The 27,109-nt window shown below is 55.8% G+C and overlaps 1 protein-coding gene and 1 long non-coding RNA gene across 6 annotated transcripts in view; one reads left to right on the forward strand and one right to left on the reverse strand.

The window, feature by feature from the left end:
- NAV1 (neuron navigator 1) overlaps positions 1–27,109 on the reverse strand; it is a 212,162-nt gene that overhangs the window by 47,142 nt on the left and 137,911 nt on the right. Inside the window, exon 1 of one of the 4 annotated variants that reach the window (XM_089904045.1) lies at positions 16,371–16,553. The exons of the other annotated variants lie outside the window; for them this stretch is intronic. Coding sequence (XP_089760171.1) covers positions 16,371–16,420 — 50 coding nt within the window. The 5' untranslated portion in view covers positions 16,421–16,553. Of the gene's footprint in view, positions 1–16,370; positions 16,554–27,109 lie in introns of those variants that run through there. 4 annotated transcript variants of the gene reach the window in all.
- LOC115802231 (uncharacterized) lies at positions 14,761–25,585 on the forward strand. Of its 2 annotated transcripts, XR_004022651.2 has the most exons (4): positions 14,761–14,952; positions 16,270–16,687; positions 22,151–22,276; positions 24,823–25,585. It is a non-coding gene; the product is annotated as an uncharacterized LOC115802231 (long non-coding RNA). The 2 variants fall into 2 exon arrangements; XR_016391348.1 differs by lacking the exon at positions 16,270–16,687 and having other exon boundaries at positions 14,780–14,952; positions 24,823–25,573.

A 27,109-nucleotide genomic window follows, 5' to 3' on the forward strand; every position in this document is an offset into this window, starting at 1 on the left:
AGTAGGACAGGTTCAGGTTAAGTGCCTAGAGCAGAGCTTGGCAAATTTTCCCTGTAAAGAACCAGACAGTTGTTACTATGTTAGCCTTTGATGGCCACACGTTCTGTTGCAGCCACTCCCTCTGCCCTTGTAGCAGGAAGGCAGCCACAGACAACACGTAAATGAATGGATGTGGCTTTATTTAAATGGACGATGAAATCTGAGTTTCATATAATTTTCATGTGTCACAAAATATTCTTCCTCTTTTAATTCTTCCCCCATTCACTAAAAAATGTGAAAACCATTCTTTGCTTTGTGGGCCAGACGAAAACAGGCGGTGGACCAGGTACGGCCCACAAGGCCAAAGTTTGCTGACCGCTGGGCTAGACCAAACTAAAGCGAAAAGGAAAACAATTGTTCCTCAACTGACAAGTCTCGGACCAGAAAGCAACTCTGGACTAAGAGAGACCTCTGCTTTTATTCCCTTTTCGTGCCTTTCTGATCTAAGCTGCTCTGTTTACAAGTCAAAACACGATTTCTCTTCCAGCAATATTACTGGCTCCTCCTGACTCAGGAAAATAAAAGGTTGGGGGCTCGGGAGGGAGGGGAAAAGAGAAGGAAAAAAGGAAGCGCTGGGATTGCATGCCCCTCACTGCCAATCCCCCACTGGACTCGGGCAATGCCTTAAAGTAGGATGGGAATCAAACGTATTAGCGGCTTTCAGAATGATTTATGCGCAGTTGACAGAAGCGAAAGCCTTTTTCAGTGAGAAGCACAGAGCCTGCCCCAGGGACAGGATGGAAGGAGTCAGGCAGAGTGCACACGCCCTGGCGTTTCTGTCACGGTCACGGCAACAAAGAAGTCCTGATGTCCATCTTCAGATCGCAAACCACCCTGGGAGCGCGCAGCGGGCATCCGAAGAGGTGAAAAGGGCTGGGAAGCAGGCCCCAGTCCACACTCCGGGCTGAGGATCCGCGCACTCTCAACAGTTTCTGGCAGCTCCGGAGGGTCTGGGCCAGACTGCTGGTGTGAGATGCTGAGCTGGCAGTAAACACCCCCAGCCTGTAAGCTACTCTCTTGGCGGGACGAGGCTTCCGCCACAAACCCCACCGCTGCCAGGCCTTCCCTTTGAACACACCACTCCCCTCTGCTGAATTCTTTGTATCACATTCAATCTTCTCACCCCAAGAGTCCCTGGCATTCCATTATCACCCTTTTTCTCTTTTACTCTGTTAAAACTAAAAGTCCACTTTCCAGCTTCTTCCTAGTGTTTCTACAGAAACCGAAGCAATCGTCTTTTTTCTATTCGCTGAGACTCCTCGTCCAGTCAAAACTCCTGACTCAAAACAGAGGGCAACGCGCCACCCAAGTTTCCTGTCTGAAATTATCCTAATGCTGTCCACGTGTAATCTACCAAAGAAAAACAAAACAAGGACCGTTCAAAGGGAAAGCCAGCAAAACAGAGACAAACACACATTCCAAATCCTAAGACCTAAAGAGAAACGTCCCCGCATCAGCCTGCCTGCCGGCACGCTGGCCCCCTCACCCCACCCCCATCCCGGCAACACGCGGTCACAGACCCAAGTGCCCTTTCCGTCCACCAAGAGGATCAGCTCAGGATAAACGCAAAGTTCGTGACAGCACGACACCTGTAGTGCGCACACAGGGAATGTCATCCGAATCCTTCATTTGTTTTCCTTTCCGCGAATAACACTGAGAAAGCAATCCATAGCAGACTGCAAGCACCTCTTGCAGGAGCTCACACCCTCTTGAGGTCCCTGGGGAGAAGTTCAGCCAACAACCTTGGACGAGGACGGTTACTCTAATGCGAGTCAGATGCAGGGTCGCACAAAAACCATCGTACCTTCACTGAATATAAAGAAAGAGAAACATCCCGGGCTGGGTGGAGAGTCATAAATAAGATACAAGATGAAGCTTGTTTCCAGGTTCTAGAAAATTCTGATACGGCCTACTTAGGTCCCTTTGCAGTTTTGACTTTAGTGATTCGGCTGGAGTTTTTCATTCCCATAACAGCTGCAATTCCTCTTTATGTCGTATCCTCATTTAAATTCCAATCTAAAAATGTCGATCATATAGAATGGCAGTGGCCATAGGTGTAGGAGTCCAGGGTGATAACAGTTTTCTCTCCGCAAAGAATCAGAAGCTGAGGCCTCAAAGGAGCGTCAGTGTATTGCCAGGGAAGCTTCTCAATTTCTTACTGGGGAAGCTTATCTGATGCCGCCGTTGGCACCCTGATATCATTCTTTCAAAAGAGATGGTCTTGAGAAGGTAGGAGGATTTAAGGGTACACTTCATAACTGAACATTCGTTAAGCTGTGTGGTTCTAAGAGTAAAGATTTCTGTTGTAGCAAAGCGATCCGAGTGTAAGACGGCTGAGGCTGCTCTGTGCAAAGCTGCTGTTCACCTAACAAGCAGGCAGCTGGGGTCTGACCCAACAGGAGCCATGATTTGCACCCACCTGGTCAGACATGACCAACAGGACTCTACACTGCTGGACACACACGTGGCAACATCCTGCACTTGACAAAAACAAGGTCTGCAGCTCTACTGAAGACTCAAGGCTTTCCGGAAAACATCCATAAATGATGCTAATGAAAGCCATACCACCGCCAACATCAGAAACGCTGGAGCCGAGGTGATGGTCCCCTTCAGTCCGTGGAGTCAGAGGAATTAGCAAGCTCACTCATTTGGTTGTGTGTCTATAAGCTTGCTCAAATCACAGCAGTTTCTCCACTCTTCTACTGCCTAACGCAGTGTGGAAATCCAAACAGCGATTCTGAAATGCTCACTACTAAAAGGCATCTTTAATATGCTGCCTTTTAAACTGACCCATGGCACCTGCTTTTGTCAGAAGGGCACGCCTTTCACACTATCTTCTAGTGGAAATGCCAGATTGGTGCTCATCCAAGCATATATTATTTTTCTTTGTGAACGTCACCAGATTACAAAAACAATAGTTACCATGCGTCCAGTATTTAAATATGTGTCTAAGCACTGCGCTGGGCACTTACGTAGAGGTACAACCTCATTTAACCTTCATATCAGCCTGGAGTTAGATATTACTTGCACTTCACGCGTAAGAGAAACTTAAGCAGAGTTGCATGCCTGCCCATGGATGGTCCCACAGCTTCCGTTTAATGTCAAGATCTGTCCAACTGTTAAGACCTGCCTTTAACCACCGTATAGACTATAAATACTCCCATCATGAGAGACAACTCTAGTTGGGGGTGGTCACAGACTAGCAGAACTAAATCGGGCATCTGCTCGGATCTCTAGGGAACCGCCTGGCGTCACTCTGCAGTGTGTTATTTGGCAGCATTCCAAATGGTGCTCCACTGGAGGGCGAGATCACTTACACGCCTCCAGGGGCCCTTTGCACAAAGAGCTGGTCTCTGGGTCAGTCATAATCTGTGTCTGCTCCACCGCTTTTACACCGCACCTCAAGTTACTGAGGTTTGGGATCCAGAATCGTTAAGAAGAAATGGGGTTAGTCCTAGACCTCAAAAGGCCTGAAAACCCAAACACGGCGTTCCTGAGAGGGGTCTGCTTCTCGGTAACTGGATGGGGTCTTGAGCGCAAGAGGCAGGGCGGCCAACCCGACAGGCCCTCCCACGTGCTTACACCGGCTCCCGCCCTTTGCAAAGGCCAGCGGACAATGTGCCCCTACGGGCCCGCCGCAGAGGGGTGGGAGGGTGCCGGGCAGCTGGAGACGACTCAGGTGCCTTGGCCTGGGTGCGGGGGGGGGGGCTCTGTGGACCCCTGTCCACCACCTTCCCCTCGTGGGGATTCATCGGGACCCACGCGGCTCGAGTGTGAAGTCCAACCTCCTGGACGGCGCTTTGCAAAGGGCTCTTCGGGACGATGGGTAAAACTCAAACGCCCCTGACAGCGAGGGCCAGGACGCTGGGCGAGGCCCGGTGGACACTGCGGCGACACCTGCCTCCGCCGGGGCCTTCATGGCCCTGGGGCAGGGGTGACGGGCCCCTAACCGAGAGTCAGCAAGGCTTTCCCATGGCCACACGTCCCCGGGACACGACTAGGCCGGCCTGAGGGTCCACTAGCGCCCCGCCCACCGCGGATGCCCCACCCACCCCGTCCTGCCCTGTCCAGTCAGCAGCGGGGGGGGGCTGCCAATTGGTCCACTCACGGAAGGTCTGTGCCCGCCCTTCCTGCACTCTTCCTTCCGGCTGCCTCGCTCCTGTCTGTCTTCTTTCCTGCTCTCTTCCGGCTGTGTCCCTCCGGCTGTGTCCCTTGGGTGCTCACTTACCTGGGTTCCTGCAGCTGGGAGGGTTGTTGGTTTCACAACAACAATCCCCTACATTAACCCACCAGAGGCCAACACTTATGTAGCCCCTCATGTTTCCGAAAAGCCGTCCTAGGTGGAGCCTGCCCAGAACAGCTTAAAAACGAAAGCCAGGGTCACAATTTGCAGGGACGCTGAGTGCTGAGCTCTCTGAGGTCTCCTGAGAGCTCCTGAGGTGGGAGCCCCGCCATGGCTGCGGGAGACCCTTTCCTGCCAAGAACACACAGCATTTGAACTGACGCCACGGTGTGCAGGGGCTCGTGGAGGAGGCTTCTCTCCAAACCCAGCCGGTGGTCAAGTGTAAGGCCAAGTCGTCCTGTCAGACACCACGTGCTGGAATTTAATTAAACAGGGGCCTTCTCCAACCACCCAGTTATGGGCTGAAATGTAACATGGTGCGATTGCTTCTTTCTCCATTTATGAAACACGCCGTGTAGTTCCTCATCAACGCTGTCCTGGAGGGTGGACTGCGGTACTTAACACCGCGGTGGCTCCCAAAGAGACAATTTTACAAGTGTTTACATGATCGTCTTCTGCCTCGAAACAGCCACCTCTTAGATCCGTGAGGGCCCTTCATTTGGGAAGACAGTCACGGGCAGACAACCAAAGACAGCTTTCTTTGCTTGGGGGGATACGGGTTTCCAATCTGTTCTCAGACCCCAGACCTGAGATGCTAGGTAAGGTGACTTTTCATTCGAGCCTCCCTTCCCCTCAAAACAACCCGTACATTCTTTCCTGATATAAAGATTTCCAATAACAGCATAAAATGAGCAGTTAATAATAGGTCCCAACATGTGAATTACAGCGGTTTCCAAAAATAAAGCTTCATGGAGGAAAAATATGCAAGCTACTGCTGTGAGGTAGATGCAGCAAAAGAGTTTCCTCACACCACGGAAATCTGGATGTCCGCACACAACTGGCAGACACGGGTTCTGAACACAGCCCTGGGAAATGACTTTTGGTGTAAACCGAACCCTGACTTTTCCCTACCTCGCCGCTCTGTCTCCCTCTCCTCAACCAACCTTACAATTAAACACCCAAGGCCCGTTCCTCAGTCTTTCCTTACATTTCCAGAGAGCAAGACGGGAAAAAATAAAAAAGGCAATGCTATATCATCTGTCACCTTCTCTGCGCTCTAAGGCGGTGCCTGGGACCCCGTGTTGTTCACGAAGTCTTCTTTCTTGCCAACCCGCCTATCAACGCTGACGTCCTTGAAAACCAGAGAATAGGAACAGTTGTTCAGGATTTCAAAAGAAGTGCTCCCGAGAGGCCCTCTGGATTCGTGCGTTCTGAATAGCTCCCCCCACTAAGATGCTCCACTCTTATCAATTCTACCAAGGGACACTGGGCAGGTTTGTCCAAAGGAATCTCAGCACTAAGAAACCCCATTGACTAAAAACTTTACTTGCCTCTTTAATCTAGGTCTTAAGGAAGGCTGAGCTGTCACTCCCACCATGGGGGGGGGGGCTTAGTGATCTGGCCTCCGTGGGCCCTTTAATTGTTATAGACCTCTTGCTTTCATCTTTATCGCCAAATTAACCGCCTTCTTATCGGGGGTCATTTAGTTCACGGACTGCTTACTCTCGGTGAAATATCTTTGTTGAGGGCTCTGAAGATTTTCACTTCAGAGAGCAGGACGGCTGAATACCACATTGTGCGTGGGGGTCAAAGGTCAGCATCCGAGGAAAACCCAGCTAGTGCATGTAAAAGACCCGCGTTTTTATGGGTGAGTTTTCTGTGCATATGAAAGTAAGCCCATCTCTCACCTACTACAAAGCCTTGAACAAAAAGAATGAAAAGAAAAGGAATCTTAATTCTCAACCGATAAGGAGATGAAGTAAAGATCTTAGACCAGACAAACAAACTACACACAGGTGTTCAGGCACGGTAAAGAGACACTCATTCCCTGCCCCAGGCATGACATTCTGCCCGCTTAAGGATGAAGGATGAATGGAGGAAAAAAATAACAAGGAACGGAAAAGATTTAAACTTCTCAAACCCTCACCTGCAAATGCCAGAGATAGCAAACAGTTTTGAGAGGCAGATGTCCTATGCAGTTTTTACAGATCAGGTACTGAAGTATCTGTAGTGCTTTGCAAACAGCCGTACCCAGCCACTTCGGGAACTGGTGATGGCTTTCAACACCCCTTGAGAGTGGACCGCCATCATTCTGTAGCAAATCCTGAACCCGTCACTCTCCACCCAGACGTTCCCTTCTCTCCGAACCATCTCGCGTGTGCCTCTCCACTGCGGTGGCCCTAGTTTTCCTTCAAAGAAGGAGAAACTAAGGCTGGGAGCCTCGCCCTGGGTCCCGGAACAAATCAGCGGCAAAGTCAATATTAGATTTCTGGTGCTTCCTCTCTTCACTTCAGCACTGAAAACGTACTCCAAGACTGGCTGCATACAGATCGTACACTTAGCCTTTTCCCCGGCCCCTCCGCTAATGCTTCCCTCATGGTGTCTCCTGCCACGTCACCTCCCCAAGGTCGAGAGGGAGAACAGTTTTTGTTACCTACAGATACCTATCTTAGGAAAAAATAACAATCTTGAGAACACAGGAAATGACCAGCTAGGAAATTACTTGGGGTATTAACATGCTTTTCTTGGGCAACTGTAAGTTGGAATCTCTGTTCTGAGGCTTTCTGATCAGTCTAGGGCTTCTGGCATAATCCTTAAAGAAGTCCAAAGAAGGAAGACTGAAATTAAAAGAGGAGAAAGTTAATCAAAATCCAACTGGTTTTACTTCTGGGGAAGGAGCCTTCAGGCAACAGATGGGAATGAAAACATCCTGTTATTTCTTCCATTCTTATCCGACGGAGGACAGATCCAGAGCCACTGCAACTCCGCTGCTGTCCCGAGGGGGCTGCGCCCAAAGTCCTGCCTGTCTTTCAGAGACCTAGAAGAACAAAGCCCTAATGGGGTCCCCCTTGGAGGTGACAACCGTTAGGTCTGACTAAGTATAAAGTGCATCAGTCACCACCAGAAGGAGCTGAAAATGAACGGACAGACGAGGTGGCTTGGGCACCAAAGATACACGCCCCGAGCCTCACGTGGGGGCGAGCTCAGCTCTGTCTCACATGGATCTGAAGGAAGAGAGAAAAGAACGAAGCTGGTAGTCTGCAAGCCCCCTTTTAAGGAGAGGAAAGCTTTCTGCTAACATCTTTAGCAGAAGCCCCCATGTATAAGGCAGGGAACCAGAGGGCTGCTCTGGCGGCCCCCCTGCCAACGCGCGGGTCCCCCAGGCCCCTGACGGGGTGGGCGTTCTTCTGCACTGCAGGACGTCCAGGGAAGGCCCCTCCCCACCTTCCTGAGGGCTCACTCTGGTAAAATCCTCGCAGACTCAGCCTTGTTACAGAAAACTCCCCAGAAGGGCGCCAGCGAAGCTCAGTGCTGGTCAAGGGCCCAGAACTGGCAGGGCTTTCCCGACACACGTGTGTTTTCCACCCCCGCTGTTCACGGCCGGACCCACACGCAGGAGGCCGTCCCGCATCAGTCTTTGAAGTGGGGCGAGATTCTCACGGCACGGAGCAATCTTCTCCCCATAACCTTTCAAATCCTACACCCAGTTCCACCACCGTTTTCCTAACAATTTGCCTTTTCAAGCCCCCTAAAGTCTTCAGTGATGTAGGTTTTTTTATTTTTAATATTTATTTATTTATTTGGCTGCGTCGGGTCTTAGTTTCGGCATGCGGGCTTCTCTCTAGTTGTGGCGCGCAGGCTCAGTAGTCGCGGCACGTGGGATCCGAGCTCCCGGACGAAGGATCGAACCCACACCCTCTGCATTGGCAGGTGGATTCTTAACCACTGGGCCACCAGGGAAGTTCCAGTGATGTAGTTTTTATAGAAACAACTTTCTTTTTACACTCGTACCTCAACAATTTATGTAATAATTAGATGACATGATTTCAACGGGCACAAACAGGTTTGGGAACAAACAACTCTGCAGGCCTTGGACATGCCAGGCGGGGCAGGAGGGCGCGGGGCCGGGGGCGCAGGAGCGAGTCAGGGGCAGGGCCCTGCCACGTCTGGTGCCGGAACCACTGCGGGAAGGTTCTGACCTTCCCTGCTTCCCAAATATTCCTCCTCGTTTCACCTCTGGATTTCTTTGCTAAACGTGAAGACCAGAGGTGGGGATGACGGAAATCAAAATTCAGGTTATTTCTGCATCTCTGGGCTCACAGCACACGACAGCATTATTTTACTGGTAGAATCGTGGTGGTGGGTTAGAGAGTCCTGCTTCGACTTTGTAAGAGACGTGGAGTGGCCGGGGGCTCGCCAGAGCAGACCGTCACCGAGCCCGGGGGTCCTTGCAGGAGCGGCAAGGCTTCTCCCAAGGGGCTTCGGACTCTCTGGGGATCAAAGCTGCTCCCACCATGAACTGCTCTGTGCAAATTCCCAGACGTGGTTTCTCGACAGCAGGAAGACTCCTGAGCAAGCGCTGCTTTCCTGCCCCCCCACCCCCCGGCAAGCGTTTCTGGGAGCGAGGAGGGACTGGTCCTCCGCCCGCTGGCTCTGAGGCCTGGGAGGGCAGATCGGCGGAGGCTCTGAGGGTCCCTGCTGAGGTAACCGAAGTCTAGGGGCCTAGATTCGTCTCCCTTTCTATACACCCCACATCCTCTGGGACCACAGCTTTGCCTGGGCTTTCCATACAGCCTCTAGGACAAAAGCACTTGAAAGATAACGCAGATACAAGGTGCATCTATGGAGGATGAAAGCAATTTCTATAACGCATAGGAGAAGACTGGTCTTATTAGATATATCCGCTCATTCACAGTTCACTTATAAGAGCTGGCCCCGTTAACAGTGGGCCGAGGAAAATGAATCAATTAACATACAGCTCACTGTACTTTGAAGGTCATTCTAAAATGTACTATAGCACCGAGAATAGTGGCCTTTATGGGTTTTCCTCGTTCAGAGGAGCCACCTTTGCAGGAAAAGGTGATTCAGAAGTCTTCCCCAAGGGCAGCTCAATACAAGCCCGAAAGGCAAAGTTGTTAAGCACGAAGCCCATGTATGAGGGGCCCACGCCCGAGCGGCTGCTGTGGGGGCTGAGTTCTGGGAAAGCAACGCCCCAAAGAGAAGCTCTCAGAAGCAGCAGGTATGGAAATCTGGGCTGGGAACCCAGGGCCTGGAAATTACAAGGATATTTACCTAGAATTTATGAGCGAGGAGCTTAAGTGGGAGAACCAGTACAAATTATGGGAATGGAACACATACTTAACAGAGTAAATAGGAAGAAATGGCACAGATATCCAGAATGTGGAAAGACACCTCCACGTTAACAAGGGTTTCGGTTGGGAGCTCTTCCCAGACAGAGGCCTCCGTTCCCAGATCTGATGAACCAGCCATGCTTTTCAGCCTCCCTTCAGAGAGAATTAAGGAACCGGTTCCAGGATGTACGCCTCAGTCCCTGCGTACAGGGGCTCAAACTCCAGAAACCCGGGACACCTAAGAATAAATCCCAAGGATTTGTTTTCCTTTTGGGCCTCCGAGCCATAATCCTACCCACTGGCAGAAATACTACTCCTGTTTTTAAGGCTGTTAAAAACCTAGTCTTAAAATCACACAGTTGGCAGGTCACCAGGATCAAAACCTGGTCGTCTGCTATAGCCTTATAGAAGAATTTCAAAAAAGCCATGGGAGAATGCTCCAAGCCGAAAAACAACATTTTCGCGCACACACACACACACGCACACACACACGAGTACACACACCCCTGCAGGAGCATGCGTGCACCGGACACCTGCCCACACAGCCTCAAGAACGGGCCTGGCCGGACATCAGAGATGGCGGGGGATGCGCCCTCGTTCCAGTCTGTTCCCATGTCACCCACTGATCCCGCTGCCCCGTGAAGTCTTTCCAAGGTGCCTCTTGGGCCCAGGGCCCCCTCCCTCTTCCTTCATAACTGAAATCCTTCCCCCAAATGTCCTTGCAGTCTGCATGTGAGCTTTCCGTAACTTCGCCACACTCACTGCCCCCCTAACTGCCGCTCCCTGACCTGGGCGTAAATCTCTTCTGTTTCTGACCTGCTTGCTTCCTACTTCCAGCTACTGTTATTCCTAGTGTCAGACGCCAACATCCCACTCTGTTACAAGTTAATCGCACCACCACGTGGATTGGAATAAGTTGTCTGTTGTTCCCCTTGCGGTGATCACAACAATTCTTGGCACACAGTAGGCAACTAATCAGGACGTGCTGGTGGAGAATTGCTTTGCTTTTATTTCACGTAGCCGTTTGACCCTAAAGAGCTAGCGTGACAGGGCACAGGATAAATATGGTATATCCGCTCATCCCCAACTCCCAATCCATCCCTCCCCTACCCACCCTTCGGAGCCATATTCAATATCCTGTGATAAGCCAATGGAGAAGAACATGAAAAAGAATGTGTATGTGTATAACTGAGTCACTCTGCTGTGCAGCAGAGATTAACACTGTAAATCAACCATGCTCCAATAAAATAAAATTTTAAAACACACGGTGCATCCACATCTGACCTGTTATATAAGCCATCTTGATGGAACCCTGGTGGCTCCTTGTTGTCATCATCAAAAGACCATTATTATTATTATTTTCTTTTTTTTTTGCGGTACGCGGGCCTCTCACTGTTGTGGCCTCTCCCGTTGCGGAGCACAGGCTCCGGACGCGCGGGCTCAGCGGCCATGGCTCACGGGCCCAGCCGCTCCGCGGCATGTGGGATCCTCCCAGACCGGGGCACGAACCCGCGTCCCCTGCATCGGCAGGCGGACTCTCAACCACTGCGCCACCAGGGAAGCCCCAAAAGACCATTATTAATTCCATATATGCATCACTTGAATAAGAGTCCCTGCCCCCAGGAATCTGTGATTGGGCAGAACCACCATCATGTAATGAACGACTCTGGGGGAAAAGCATAAATAGGTAAGTTGGAAAGCGACCGTACCTGAGGGAGCCCCAGTGTTCTCCAGCTTACAGAAGGCACCAAGCCCCTTAGCCCGACATCCAGCCCAGAGTGGGATGGGCAGAGGAGCTAGCCAGGCTGTGTATGAATTTCTGCTTCACTACTTACCGCCTGTGACCTGGGACAGGCACTGCCCTCCCCGAAACACACCCGCAGTCCCCAAATGGTCATGTCACCGCCAGCCTTTCAAGGTCATCGTGTGGACTAAACAAGGTAAAAATACAACACCCAGCTTGACACCCAGCAGGGAGGGCAGGTACACGGCTTCCCTCCAATCTCCTCTTTTGAATAACCTTCCTGCTACTCAAATGGCCCCGGTAGCAACACATGGAGGAAAACTAGCTTACGAGGCAGCTCACATCTGCTCCACCCTGCCGGCACACAGGTCGCACCGAGCATCCCCCGGCTGTGCTAACAGGACCAGCGGCCGGGCTGCCGTGCGTGTGCACACGTGCGCGGCGGGGGTGCGGTGGTAGGGGGGTGAAGGGGTCATGATGTTCTTTCCTTCTCAACATGTTCCCCCCAACAACGTGTCAGTCTTCAACAGAGGCTTCACATGGCCAGGAATGTCCAGGAATTTACTATTTCTAGGAAATTCCTGAGGCATCCCAAGACAGTTAGGCCGAGGATGAATTCTCACAAGCTATGCATTCTCCATGGGGGTAGCATTATTTCACTCTGCTTTAAGGGCACGGGCAAGGGCAATCTGTTACCCTGGCCATGAACTTAATGTGAGATGACAATGGATCCAGGTCCAGAGGAAACAAGCCAGTTGTGCTATCGGATCAGAGGTTTTCAGGCAGGATTCCTGGTGGGGCTGAGCAGGTGAGAATGTATACAGTTGTCTGTCTCAGAGGAGTCCATCTCAGACCAGGAGTCTGTGTGATGGGAGGTACCCCGGTGATGGCGGGTCTGGGCAGAGAAGCTGGAAGATGACACAGAACCGCTCTACCAAGGAACGCCCCTCCCTCGCTTCTCGAAGGAGCTCACGTTCCTCTGGAAAACTCTTACTTTACCTTCAAGGCTCAAGGAAAATGCCACCTTCTCCATGAAGCCCTCCTGCCTTGCCTGCTTCCAGCTACCGCACGTATGAGCAGGTACCACAGTGATGCGCCTCCCCGGCTCCTCCACAGACTGCTTCCTCCTGCATGATTGCTTCTCACGTGTCTCACGATTCCAAATACCGTATGTATGTGTCTGCTGCTTTTGTTAGCCTCTTTTCACTCTAAGACTCCAAGCTCCCTGATGGCAGGGGCTGTGCACCACTGTGTCCCCTGTTCCCAGCGCTGTGCCTGCATCGGGGGGGCACTCACGACACTTTGTTGAATAAATGAACAGATGTGAGCTCCTCAGGGATCTGCTGTTCCTCCAGCACCCAGCACGGTGGCGGGCCCAAAGTTATCACACAGTGAAAAGCTGAATAAATAACGGCTGTTTTTTTTTAATGATTAAGTTTTTTTCAAGTTTGCTATCAAGAGTAGGATGTATATGGGCTTCCCTGGTGGCGCAGTGGTTGAGAGTACGCCTGCCGATGCAGGGGACGCGGGTTCGTGCCCCGGTCCGGGAAGATCCCACATGCGGCGGAGCGGCTGGGCCCGTGAGCCATGGCCGCTGAGCCTGCGCGTCCAGAGCCTGTGCTCCGCAGCGGGAGAGGCCACAGCAGTGAGAGGCCCGCGTACCGCAAAAAAAAAAAAAAAAGAATAGGATGTATAAATATGCTATCCTAGTTAGCACAGAACTCGGACTGAAGAGAAATCTGAAGATGAACAATTAAGAATTTACGTAAAAATCCAAGATATATTCTAAGCCGAGACCTGTTCAGTCTATTACACTGATGGGCACCTTCGTTAGGGTCCCAGCAAGATGGCAGGGAAGGATGCTGAGGAGAAGAGCGGCCTGGGGAATCGAGGAGGGAGCCCTGCTGCCTGGGAGGGACCCTGGCTGTGCGATATCATCCGGGAAGGCTCCGGCGTTGAAAGCACTCTGCTTGTCACATCATCTCACTGTCGTTCCCGCGTCCCACGGGGTGGACGGGTCAGGAGCTCGAGAGGGAAACTGAGACAAGAAGCCAAGCAACTAAGGTCACAAGGTGAATCAGCAGTGGAGCCAGAGTCCGGATCGGGTTGGTGGACTCCGAGTCCAGGGCTCTTCCCACGACACCCACCAGCGGTCAGGCCAGCTCTCACTCGACCTCTGTGAGGCTGCTACTACCCGCAGCTTCTGCGGTTTCAGCGTGGAGCATCCCCTGGGCCCAGATTAGTGTCAGTGAGAACAGGTTCCTTGGGGCAGGGTTTAAAGGTTGACTATAGAGTCAGGCGGATCCCACCACTGGGATCTCAGGTAGGTTCACTGAACTGTCCTGTGGCTCAGTTTCTTCATCTGCGAAATGGGATGACAGTAAAATGCACCTCCTGTGCTTGCTGTGGGATTAAACAAGCAAGCGTTTTCAAAGCCCTCGGCACAGGCGTTGTCTGGAGCGTCTTGTTACAGTGGTTAGAAGTGACTGGCTCAGATGTGGGCGCAGGCTGCCGCCACACCCAGCCTTCCTCTGCCCTCTCTCCTCCTGCCTCCCGATCAGAGGGCAGGGCTCTGCAGGGAGAGGTCCAGCCAGCAAGTTCAGCCTGCCCTTGGCATGCAAGCCTAGCCCCGTAAAACCCTCTAACCAGAAGCAGCCACTGGCTCTGCTGTCCCGAGGCCTTCTGTCCCCTCACAGGGGCTGGTTCTGTGCCAGGTCCACACCCTCTGCCCCAGGGTCTCTGTGAGCAGGTCCCATTCCCAAGGGTCCCCAGGCTCTAGCTCAGGGCCCTTCCCAGGAGGGAGTCCAGGAGGGCTGAATGGGACAGATGCCTGCACTCCAGGTTTCCTGCTTGGGAGACACCGAGGACGGGGTTTGCTGGGGCAGGAGAAGACAGGGGTCTCCAGGAGAGACCCTAACACTTGAGATGTGCGAGAATGGCACCAATGGAAACCGCCTCCCCCGTAGATGCAATAATCCCAGGCATCTGGGGAGGAAAGGCCCAGGACTGATCACAGCTCAGCTCATCAAAAGCCGGTCCTGGAGGTACTGGAGGGCCAGTTAAGCCATTCACCCTGAGACCTCACTCACATCCTCCCCATCTGTCTCCTGCAGAGTGTGTGTGGGGGGGGGGGACCTGAGCCTGCAGGGAAAGCGCCTCTTTGATCCCTGTTGGCCCCAATCAAACATCATTTACAAGTTAGGTTCTGAGCTGTCCCCAGAGTGAAGGCTTGGGCTAAGCCCTCCCTCGGTGGATGAGAGCCAGGGCAGTTAAAGTTTACATTTGAACTCTGTCAGTTCTCGGCCTGACCTCCAGTTTATGACATCCCCTCTCTCCTTGCCTACTAACTACGACCCCCCTGAAAGCTTTGGGCTTGTGTGAAAAGGAAACCACAGGCCCGGCCCGGCCCAGCCGGCAGCTGGCAGGCTGAGTAGGTGTAACTCGACCTGCTCTGTCCTCAGGCTGAGGCACACCTGGCACACCTGCCCAGAAGTCGGATTCTGGTAAGAAGCTAGGTGAGTGAGTACCCAACAGCTGTGATTCAGGACCGGATGCTGAGCTCACTGTACGGAGCCTGGGTCTCCTGGGGTGGGGTGGGGTGGAGCAGAGGAAGGGAGCAGGGAGGATTCCATGTCAAGGCCTGATGGGGTCACCTAGCAAAGGCTGGTGGAGGAAGAAAAGCATGGTGCGTTCAGGTAAGGGTGCTGGGACCAACTAAGAGATTTTCACCTCTTCTGCCATGGGGCTGGGGGGTGCTGGGGGGAGAACTTAATAGGAGAACCAGTGCAACTATAACGGTCCTCAGACACACCCCGTGTGGACCCGGAGTGGGTTCTGAGCTGGGGCGGCAGTGGTGGCAGTGGGGTTAGGGGAGGTCAGGAAGGCACCCTCCCCTCTGCCTTCGCCAGGGCCAGGGACTCAGGACTCGGCCCGGGGTTCCCAGCACAAACAGGAATTCCCACAGGTCCCTGAATAGACCTCTGTTCTCTAGAATATTCTCTGTTCATGAATTGGTTCCTCTTACAACACCCCCAGGCCCACCAGTCAGCTTAGCAAAGTGACTCCAAGGGTCCCAAGTTGGAGGGCGGCAGGACAGGCTTCCGAGGGGCTCCGGGTGCTGGGGATGCCCCCCCTTCACCAGGCCTTACCCACTGCTCTGCTCTGACCCTGAGCCTGCGTGGGCAGAACTGCATTGGGTTCCCTCCTAGGAACCTCGGGGGAGGAGCACACACAGGGTGCAAGTCAGGGGTCTAGGGGCTGGGGATGTGGAGTGGTCACAGCAAGGGGCATCGGCCTCCCGTTCAACTCCCCAGTCCCCAACTTCCTTCAGTCCCGAAAGTCCGAAGAGAGGCTGAGGGGAGGGAGGGTGCACACCGGGGGGGGGGGGGGGGCGGGTAAGCTCCCAGGAACACCAGACAGCAGCAGCCCTCTTCCTCGGGTGGCTGGAATTCCCTAATCCTCTCCTGGAAGCGCGGTTTCTAAGTCGGCTGGCAGGGTCCCAGGGCTGGCCACGGTCGGTCACTGCCCCTTAGTGGGGAGCCTGAGTGCCCGACCCTCACCTTACAGGGCCGGTGTCTGTTCCCCAATCAGCCGGCTCTCATCCCCTCCCAGAGTAGGGTCCCGGGCTTCACTCCTCCCTGAGGGATCCAGTCGGCTGTGGCGTCATAAATTCAGCCCTGCGCCCACTCAGGTCTCAGCCTACACCTCCACCACCTCCCTTCACCCCAGAAGACCCCCAGAGCTTCTGGGGCCGGGGGAACCCGGCTAGGGGCGAAGCCCCCTCGCTTTCCACTCCCCAGGTCCCCAAGACCCCCGGCCTCACCACACTGCAGGGAACCAGGGGAGTTCTGTCCAGTCGTGCTATTGTCCCAGGTCCGTCCCGGTCCCCGGGGTCGCATGCGCCCTGTTTTCCTCCCCCTACCGAGACCCCTCCGCACCCCGACCTCCAACCCCAAGGCCAACAGGCCAAACGCTCGGGAGCCAGAGGCTCAGGTGGCACTGCCGTCCCCTAGGTCCGCGAAGCTAGGGCGGTCAAGACCCTGCAGCGTGCGGACCCCACCCCACCCCCGCAAGGCTGCGGCAGCGAAGGGCCGGCGCGCGGCGGGGCGCTTACCTGCGGGAGAAATTCGTCCTTCCCGCCCTGGGCAGGGGCAGATGCAGCATCCTCCCGGCGCAGCGGCCCTCGGCCGCCGGCAACCCCGCGCCGACGCCGCGCCCGCCCGGCCGACCAGCGGAGGTCTGAGCGCGGCCACGCGGACGGCCGGAGACCCAGGACCAGCCCTCGCCCCTCGCTCCCTCCGCCCCCCGCCCGCCCGCCCGCCCGCCCGACTCACCGCTCCAGCTGCACTTAAAGCGACAGAGCCCCACTTCCCGTCGCCGCCTCGGGTCCCGAGCCCCGACTGCGAGCGGGCCCTTTAACGCCCGGAGCAGGTAGACAAAGAGCGGCCGCGGCGCGGCAGTTCCGGGGCTCGGGGGCCGGGAGGTGCCGGCGGCTGGGGCCTCGGTCCCCGCCGGGCGGCTGCGGGTCACATCCCCTCCTCCCCCCCCCGATGCCGGCTGCGGGCCACCACCACCCCCCCGCCGCGGGTCGACCCGGGCTCTTCCTCGGGCTACGCGGGCAGGCGCGTGTGGGCATCCCAGGTCTCTGGGGACAGGGGGCCCGCGTGCGCTGGTGGGCACGGGTCGGGGAAGCTGGACCCTCCCCGGAGGGCTTCCTCCCAGCTCCCTCCTGGCCCCTTTCCAGGCTTTTAAATCAGACCAAGTAAGAGCCCGGGATCAGTACAGCGCCTGCAGCAAGGTCGGCGGGGGTGCCGAGGGGGTGAAGGGCAGACGGGGTGCAAAAGCCAGAGGCTGCTCAGGAGCTGTCCTCCTTACAGGGTGGGCGACCTGAAAAGTGCTGACCACTGACGGGGGGCGGGGCTAACCCTCCCGCGGGGGGCGGGCGGGGGGAACAGGGCAGCGTGCACGTTGGGGCTGATTGTGGGGAGAAAGCACACCACGCAAGGGTCTGTGCCTGCATCCAGGAGGCATTTCCAGTTGACTGACCAGGAAGAAAGATGTAAAGATTTTAGTGCAGAGTAAGAAAAAAAGTGGGATCAGTGGGAGGGCTCTCCCACAGAGCGCCTCTCCCCTCAGGGAATTCCTGGTAACTTAACCCCCCCCCCGCCCCCCGTTGCGGAGGAAGGGGCTGCACGAGGGCTGCACTGCTGCGCCCACCTTCTTCCAGCCCATCCCTGCTCCTGGGAGGGGCTGAGTGTGTAAGGTCGCTCCCAACCCCAAAGTGACCCGGGCAAAGGGGAAAGACTGTATCTTAGATATGGACAGATTACATCCGCAATTTCTTAAAGCAACAGAAACAACGCCAGCAATGGAATTTCTTTTAAAGGCCCGAAGGCCTGAGCTTGAACCACAGAGCAGCAGTATCTCTGGGTTTGGGTAGCGTGTGTGACAGCCCCACGCAGAGACCCAGGCCAGCGTGTTCCCCTAGGCCTCTCATCTCCAAACTTCGGCGGCCCCGGCTGTTAAGGCAGACGACAGTCACACTCCTCCAGAGCCCCCCCGCACTCCCCACCTTCAGGGAGGTGTGGACGGTGCTCTGAGACCCAAGCATGGCCCTTCTCCCTAAAAGCCCGCCTGGCTCTAGTCCTCTGCCTGCCCAGCGCCACTGACCTGGGGCTGCAGCTCTAAGGGGTGACCCGCAGCTCTGGAGGGTGGGAAACCTCTCAGAGGGAGCTCTGTCCTGGATCCCTGAACAGACTGAGTTGCGGATGGGTCTGTTTCTGAGGGCGCATGTGCTGCGGCCAAGTTTTCCAAATATGCTTTGAGCCCAGAGGGGAGTAAAGAGCTGCAGTGATCCCAGCACCGAGCTGTCAGGTGACCCCCTAGCATGGGGGGGAATCGATTTCCATTCCCTTTACTGTCTCTGAGTGGTTTGGGTGGTGAGATTCAGGAAAGGTGCACCAGGGTCCAGGCTGAGCAGCTGCGGGGGGGGGGGAATCCGAGGAATGCAGGCCCTGCAGCAGCATCTCCCACCTCGTGGCCCGGGCCAGGCCCCACCCGGGCTCTTCTGTAACTTCCCTGCACCCCATCCTCACCACCAGCCTACATGGAGGGTGAGCGGGATGGATCCTCTGCGCTGGGGCCCGCCTGGGTCATCTGGGGAACAGCTTACGCGGGACGTGCACCGTGAGGGATTCTCTTTAGCCCCAGCCAGCAAGGAATCCCGGGTAAAATGACTTTGTCTCAGCCAGAGGAATGTCACCAGCAGGGGATGTTTTCCTCTAGATCTAGCTGTGCGTTTTCCATCAGGTTTCCTCCTTTGTGGCTTTCTGGGCAGAGCCTGGAGGGAGGAGGGAGGGAGGGGAGGCCTGAAGAGGGTAAGGCACAGGGGCTTACTTGGAGGACTAGATTTTTGTGCAGGGAACTGAGCCATCCCCTCCCCCCTCCCCCACTGCCCACCACACACACACCATGACGGCCTTCACAGCCCTGCTGAGCTGTGGGCCTCTCCCCCTGCGTCACACCCAGCCGCCGCACACCCTCCCTGCAGCCCTCCCCTCCCTGCATTTCACCCCCAACAGCGTTGGGGGAACTGGCCAGAAAGAGAGCAAGCCAGCCAGCAGCTCAGCCCAGGGAAGGGGTCCCAGATTTCTGAGTCCCCTGCTAAGAGGATTCTGGGCTGGAGGATCTGTAAACCCCCTCCTCCTTGGAACTGGTTCCTGTCAGAACCCAAAAGGATCTGAGGTTTCCCTGCATAAGTTCCTCTTTCCTCCTCAAGGAGGAAGGTGGGCTGCACGGAGACCCTACCTTCCTCCAGCTTGGGACCCACCATCCTGCTTGGTAGAGGCTTCCACAGGGTAAGGAAAGGGTCCCTGGAGACTCTGCTCCTTAAATAAATAGCATGCAAATTAGCACCTGCTATTCCCAGCCACCAGGTCAAGGCGCGTTGGGTAACTAGACAGCAGTGCTGTGTGGGGGCTTCTGTGAAGACAGGAAACCGCGGCCTGTTGGGTCAGCGGCCCCGACCTCGCCCCTCACGGGGGTGTGGCCAAGTATGGGGGCGTGGCCCAGCTGCTCTGACCACAGTGAGGGGCACACAGGGGTGACTGAGCTCTTCTTTTGCGGATCCCAGGCTGCAGAGTTGTAGCCTGCGGCAGGATGAAGGGGGAGACGCCTGCTGAGAGGGAGCCGAGAGTTAGGCTCTTTTCCAGAAAGAAAACCCAGCCAGAGAGGAAAAAGGCCTGCATCTCAGACAGCCTCCTCTTCACAGCCCTCGGGAGCCCAGATCACGTGTGTCCCCTGTGCCAGGCCCAGCAGAGTGGCTCTTTACAAGGGGGAAACTGAGGCACAGGGAGGCCAGGAAATGTGCAAAGCACAGGACGGCGCCCAGACCAGCACGCACGCATCTTTCAGCCTGATTCCCTCCCCTGCCCCTCGCCACACACACCTGGGATCTCAGTCCCCAGGGCTCTGGACCAATGTTCCGTTTCCAACAGAGACATCTGAGGAGACCGTGGGAGGCCCTGGTCCTCTCCCTAACAACAGTCTCAAGGCAGACAGGGCTGATTAGAGGCAAGAAAAGAAGAGAAAGACTTGCCAGGAAGTGCCATGTGGTCTGAGTTCCCGTTTCACCTGTCTGGGCCCTGGTTGCACCCCTGATTCCTGGTGAGCCAGGGAAGTGAGACCCCTCAGAAGACTAGGTACCAGGGCAGGCTCTGTCTCTGGACCGATGCCTACTCCCCTCTTTCCCCTCAGTTACGAGGCTGTTCCCTCCTTTAGGTAGGAAAGTCTCTGCCCCTGCACAAGTCTCGGCCAGGACGAGCCCCCTCGGCCCTCGGGGGAAGCTGGGCCCAGAGACCCCTGCATGTCCTGGCCGCGCGCACCGAGCTGGTAGCATCCGGGCAGACAGAACAAAGAGCGTTTCACCACACAGACAGGGGTGATGAGAGAGAGTCAGCCCAGAATGCGGGGGGGCGGGGGGCGGTGAGTTAGCCGGTGTCCACACTGGTGGGGCCTCACGCTGTCCGGGGGGAATGACCTCACTACATCTCTAATCCCTGCTTTTACAAACCTACCCTCGCGTCCCCCGATGACCCCACTGAATTCTGGGGGATCATCTGTTGTGACCTTGATGGAAGAAATCTATAAAAATCATTCCCGGCCTCTGGGTAGCACATTCACATCATAAAATAGGATTTCATTCTCAAACAACCTAGCGATCTAGGGTGAGGCAGGTGTTAGTCTACTCTCCACTTGCTTTAGGACATTCAAGCTCAGGAAGGTTGAGAGCGTGGCCTTAGGTATTCTGGCCACAGGCATGGGAGCCGTGATGGCGTGGGTCCCAGGTCAGGGGCTGTCGGATCCCCGGTGGACTTCTTGGCCTCTCAGGGAGGCCCGGGCCTTCAAGGGCTCCCTGTGCATGTCCCTGGCGAGCTCTCTCGGCTCTGGACCCATTAGGGCTGTGCCTGAGCCCCACACAGACACACTTCTCATGGCTGGAGATCTGGAATGTCAGAGCCGAAACAGCCTTAGAGCTCCTCTGGCTCGGCGCCCAGGTGTTCACGGGGAGGGAAGGTGGGCTGAGGAAGGGCAGCCCTTCTGCAGGCCCAGGCCGCCTGGCTCTGGGGCGGTGCTACCCCTTCTTTCCACCTCCCTCCCCAGGGCAGCCTGGGCTCCAAGGGAGAGGTGAAGGGTGGGTGGGAGAGCGTGGGTCGGGCCTGGAGGGCAGATGCATGCGTGGTGGGGTGTCCCAAAGCCCAGCCCCGGGTCCGGCTGAGATGTTCCTGGGGCAGCAAATGAGCCAGCTGGAGGAGGGGGTCCCACTCCCAGCTGTGTGCCTGCTTCCCAAATATTTACACAACCTCTGAGGAGGCCTGCCTTCCCTGCCACCCTGCAGCTGGGAGAGGCGGCGTCCCGCCAGATCGCACACAGTGGGCAACTGTTTCACATCGTCCCAAACCTCAGCGTCTCTGTGTGGTTCTGAGAGCGCAGGACAGATGGGGCGGTGGGAAGGGAGAGAGCAGGGGGCTGCCCGCCCTCCACAGGGCCTGCCGGACCCTCAGCTGCCCCTGGGCAGACGCGAGTGTGTGTGTGAGTGTGTGTATGAGTGTGAGACCCCCGAGGACAGCGCAGTGATTTCAGGTTGGCCGAAGCACCCGCTGACCCAGGTTCCCCATTCCTGAGCTGGAGCTCCAGTCTCTGCCTCCCGCCCCACCCCGCCCCGCCCAGATGATCCCAGCAGCTTCCTTTCGCTGCCCCCTCACAGGAGCCAGGCAGACGCTTTGCAACACGCGTCCAATCTCATTGCTTCTCTGCCTGGAAGCTGCCTGTGGCTGCCCCTCACTTGTACTACCTGGCCCCTGGCTACACCCTGACCTCATTTCTGATCACCGTCTGTCTTGTTTATTCTGCTTCAGCCACACGGACCTCCCTGCATTTCCCTGAACACATGCCCATTCTTGCCCCAGGGTCTTTGCACATGCTCTTCTGGGCATCAATTACTGGAGAGTTTTCCCTGACCAGGCTCCCCAACAGCCCCCACCCACCACTCTGTCCCTCACCCTGCTTCATCTTCCTTTATGACGCACAGCACCACCCGATCTACCACGTATTTACCTGCTGGCTAGTTTGCCTTCTCTCTTTTGTATATGAGTTTAAGAATGATGACTTTTTCTCCTGCTGTACGCCCAAGTGTCTGTACAGCAGGTTTCTATAAGTACTTACTGACCGTGTGAATAAGCAGCATGAGGTGGGCACTGTCATCCCCTTTCCCTTCAGACGGTGAGGCTAAGTCACTTATCCAGGGTCATGCAGGCCATAGCAGCAAACCGAGGATAAATCCGGGGCAACTGGACTCTGGAGCGCCCCACCGATGGCGCTGGCCTATCTCTCAAGAACAGGAAACTAACCACAGGGACTGGAGGAGCCACAAGGGACGGGACGGATGCTGCCATCCAGACCGCAGGGGCGACTGCTCGGAGCTGGGAAGAAAGGACCTCACGCGGGGACCATCGAGGAAAGGTGAGCACAGGCACAGGGCGGCTGCAGGGGCTTGCCGCTCAGAGGGGACGGTGACAGGCAGGTGACAGCTGTGCCTCCTCTTCTAATCATACTCGGCGGAAAGCTGCGTCCTGGGAGCCTCTGCTGCCGGAAGTGCCACCGCCGGGCTCTGTCCATGGGGACAGCATTGCTCCTGAACTGCCCCTTTGTCATCAGACCCACAGGGGCCGAGACAGAAGCCAGACAAGGAAGAGGAGGCTGAGAGATTGAGAGGGTGGCCAGTGAGGAGAGGAGACAGGGGAGGGTCTGGACGGGGCTGAGCGGTCAGGAGCAGAGGGCAGCCGCGACGATGGAGACGTGTCCCCGGGTCTGGCTGGACGGCCCACAAGAAGAAAAGGACAGGGCACAGGGCAGACCCCTCTTAATAGTTACTTATTTGGCTACGTGCGCCGGGTCTTAGTTGCGGCATGCTGACCCTTAGCTGCGGAATGCATGGGTGGGGGCGGGTCTAGTTCCCCGACCAGGGATCGAACCCATGCCTCCTGCACTGGGAGCGCAGAATCTTCCCCGCTGGACCACCAGGGAACTCCCTGGACCCCTCTTAATACGAGCCGGCCAAGGCGGGCAGAACAGGCGGGCTGGTGAGACACTGGTCCCTCCACCTCTCGGACGCTCTGCAGCCTGTGTGGCTGGTGCACGCCCTGCCCTCTGCCAGGGAAGCCTCTTTGTATCCAGCCCCTCACACGTGTGTCTGGGTGGCTCTCCCCTCGCCCCCGCTTGGCTGCACGTCCCGCGCACTGGCTCTGTTTACCGCCTGCGCCAGCCCCAGCATCATCTTGTCCACCCGTCTCTCCGTGACCCTGACCTGTGGATTGGTGAGCACTTGTCTGTCTCTACCATAGCTGCCTGCCTGCAGTCTCTCAAGGCCTGACTCGTTCTGCCTGTTTTCCAAATCCAGACCTTAATGCACCTGCCTGTGCTAGCTCCATCATGGCCCCAACGTACGGGCAATAGCAACTCAGTCCTGCAGCCTCTCTGGGGCAGCCCGTGCACAGCTCAGTGGGTGGGTGCCCAGCCTGGCCTGCTGGCCTTTCTTCAGCCGCAGTGAATGGTCCATTGCTGCCCGGCCAGAGACATCTGATACCCCAGAGGCCAGAGCTGGCCCCTCGCAAGCATCCTGGGACAGCTCAGCCTTTGAGCCACGGTCAACAGAGCCTGTATTCATGAGGCGCGCGTCGCTCCTTCTGCCCTTGCCCTGAGCTCCCGGCTGTGGCTGCTCTGTGGTTTGCAAAGCATGACCCTATCCTTGAAGACGGAGCAGTCACTTAGGGGCTCTCCGGGAGGGGGCCTCCAACAGCACGGCCTGCTGGGTGTAGAGGGGAGCTCCTTCTGCAGTGGCAGTAAGGCCTGTGACCCCCGCCCCCAAGCTTAGGGACACACATACTACACCCAAATGGAGGCAGCGGGCGAGCTGGAGATAGCATGGGACGGGGAGGGCAGGTGTCGGAGGCGCCCGGCTCTGCTCCTGTGCTGCCACTTTTAAGTTATGAGCTCCTGGCCAGCCAGTGAAGCCGAGTTCCACTTTCCTCGCTTGTAAATTGGGGAAAAGAACACCTGATTCACAGAGCTGTTAAGATTAAATAAGACAGTGCCATAGAAGTGTTTTGTAAACCACATGTGCCATGCGATTGTTAGAGAATTATAAAAGCACAAGTTACTACAGCACAAATTATACACACAAGTTCCAGGACGACCCCGAGTCGGGTAGCAGTCCCACTGCAATGGGGTGAATTTGGGGAGGCTTCCAGCAGGGGTGGCGGGAAGAGCCAGGCACAGACAAGTGAGCGACTAGGTATCCTCCTCAACCCCCCAGCTGGGCAAGTCCCCCTCTGCAGACAGCCTTCAGACCTTCAGAGCATTGGTTTTCTAGGCTCCAACCGAGAGAGGGGAGGGAGGTAACATTTGCCGAGCACCTGCTGTATACCTAGCACGTTATTACGATGTACTCCATAACATCCTCACGACGACCCTATTCCCGTTGGACCAGCCCCACCAGAATGGACGCACAGCCTCCCCAAAGCCTCAGAGCTGGGATCTGAGCCCACTCCAGACTTGGGCTCTTCCTGTAATATCAGATTGCATGGAATTTCCAGCACTCCACGAGCCCAGCTGGCTCATCCCAGAACATAAGGTGTGTGGGTGGGGAAAGGAGGAGGCCGACGATGAAGGAGAAGAGACAAGTGGACAGGCAGGCAGGCGGGCAGGACTGGTGGGGAGGTGCCAGACCCGTCTCCACGGCTTCCGCAACCCTTATCCGTCTTGACTGTCAACCAGCTTGTATATCATCAAACTCAGGGAAAACCCGGCAGCTCAACTGTAGGTTACTAGGACACACCACAGGGGCCCCTCCTCTGCCTGCATCCGTCGCCTTGGCAACCAGCACACATCCAGCTGCCCCTCTGGAATACCTGGCTCACTGCAACCTTCCAGCGACCCTGTTGGGTCTGAACAGACCCTGTGATTCCACCCCGCACACCCTCAGCAATGCTTTCACTGTTCTGTTTTAGGAATGAAGGGTGTTTCGACAGCCACTGGCTCTCTGAAGCCATCCCCTCGCTCCCGACAGACCAGGAATCTGACTCCACAGCTCCTCCCTTCCCATCTTCCCTCTTTATAACTGATGTCCCTTGTATCCCACCTATGTCCCCTCTGCAGTTACTGTTCCCATAAACACAGACACAGCCGCTCTGCAGGCACCTGTGACTCTCAGTCTGCGTGAACACCAGGATGCAATGCCCCTGGGAGCCGCCCTCAGCCAGTAACGACTGGGCGTCGAAAGATAAATATCCAGGCTTCCTGGCCCTCTGGGTGGGCATGTAATCCCCCAGAACCCCCAAGCCCAGCTGACCTCAACAGTGACCCGCACAGAACGCATCCTGCACTGGCTTCCTTCTCTCCCCGACCCACTTCCCCACCCCCATCAGTGCTTTCTGGAATCACCTCCCAAATAAACCACTTGCACGCAAATCTTTGTCTCGAGGTCTGCTTCTGGGGACTCCATCCCAGGACACACTTCATGTACAGCACACGTGTTTGAGTGAGGTACAGACAGCCCCGTTAGCCAGGTCACGGCGGGAGAGGACCCATGGTCACTCGCACGGTCCTGTGTGCAATGAGTTTGCTACACTGCACAGCCACACGCTGGACCCGTGGCCAGTGGTCTCCAAGCCGCACAGGGGCACCCTTTGCCACACGATAGCACTGCATGAGCAGGCAGATGTGGGTCAGGACGCCGCCATCCTGCTTGGTGAACCACTTAGTTTGTCATCCTCCCAGGGAGGCTCAGGAACAAGCACGAAGGTTAACACACACTTTTCCAAATGCTGTCTTGTCTTTCAGAAGGTGCGTGTGACAGCTTAGGGCCACCAGCTTGCTACCATCGGGCACCAAATGGCTAACATCTAACACTTGCTACATACAGAGTAAACGTGTTCCTGATTCGGTGCTCGCACCAGCCTTACGGACTAGGGTGCTACCACTCTGCTTTTTCTAGACAAGGGAACTCGGGCAGGGGGAGAGCAGGCACCCACAGTGACACACAGAGCTCACGAGAAGAGCCAGGGCCCTGTCTAGCCGTGAGCCGTACTCCACACCACTCTGCAACCCCGCCGGTCCTGGCGTGCCATGTCGGCAAGCCTGTGCTCCAAGGCCGGTTCATTTAACTCTGCACCACAGGACGCAAAGTACATCAAGACGGTGTAGAAATGCAAAACAAGATCACCCCCCTCAACAGAGTCAAAGCCCAAACTCTGTGAACTCATCTGTCAAGTTGAAGAAATCTTATGTGGATACTCTAACAGCCCCTAATTAAGCCGGAGGCCACCAGTTACATGAACAGAACCGTAAGTTGAAACCAGAATAAATATTTCAGACCGACAGTTCTTCATACTTTTTAGAGCACTCTTACTCTTTTCCACTTGATCCTCCCAAGGCACAAATGATGACCTTTTTACAAATGAGCAAACGGAGACTCAGAGGGGTTGGGGACTTGCTTAGTGCCACGCCGCGAGCTAGAGGGGAGCTCCGGAGGGAGCCCCGGATGCTCAGATGCTCCTTCCCCTGCACCCAGAGAAGGTCGGCCGAGGCCACGTGCGTGAAGCTGCAGGTCACCGTTAGATGTTGCCCCCGAAGAGGCAACGGCCACTGTCTGCATCAACTACACCTCACTCCTGCTGCTGCCGTGGATACCGCAGGCATCTTTTAGATGTGAAGCCCTTCAAGGGCAGGAGCTGATTCCTTCCTGAACTTGAACGCCGGGTCCTCCCCAGGATGGCCCCCTACCCCTCTGCCCCAATCCTTGTGTTCCACCGGCAGAAGCCCGGCCTGGTCCAGCCGCCCACGGGGTGGAATGCCTGCCATGTAACAGAGGAGACAGGGGCAGGGGAGGAAGACTCTCCTCCCTGCCCACTCACATTCCAGAGTTCTCCTCTCTCTGTACAAACCCTACAAACCCAGTGCCCCTTGCAGGAGGATTCTGTCCCTAAAGGGGGTGGGGTTTGGCATCTTGGGATCAGCCATCTGGAGCCCAGTGAGTGACGTTCCTTCTCAGGAGGGGGCTGCCCAGGCCCAGGCCACTCAGCAAGGCAGGAGGCTTTCGTTAAGGCTTGGGCTCCTGCCTCTGGGAGCAAAAAGCCAGCCTGGGAGGAGACCGGGGCCTACAGTTTATTTTATTTGACATTTTTCAACGTCGGGACACTTCAGCACCAAGGAGGAAACGAATCCCATCTGTTCCCGAGCTCCTGAGCACGGTTTAAGAGGACAGGCTGGGGAAGGAGGGGACGAATAGGGACAGGA

The sequence above is a fragment of the Delphinapterus leucas genome, chromosome 1 (assembly GCF_059928025.1).
Source record: "Delphinapterus leucas isolate spDelLeu-1000000601 "Yukka" chromosome 1, BTC_Dleu_Yukka2, whole genome shotgun sequence".
Taxonomy (NCBI): Eukaryota; Metazoa; Chordata; class Mammalia; order Artiodactyla; family Monodontidae; genus Delphinapterus; species Delphinapterus leucas.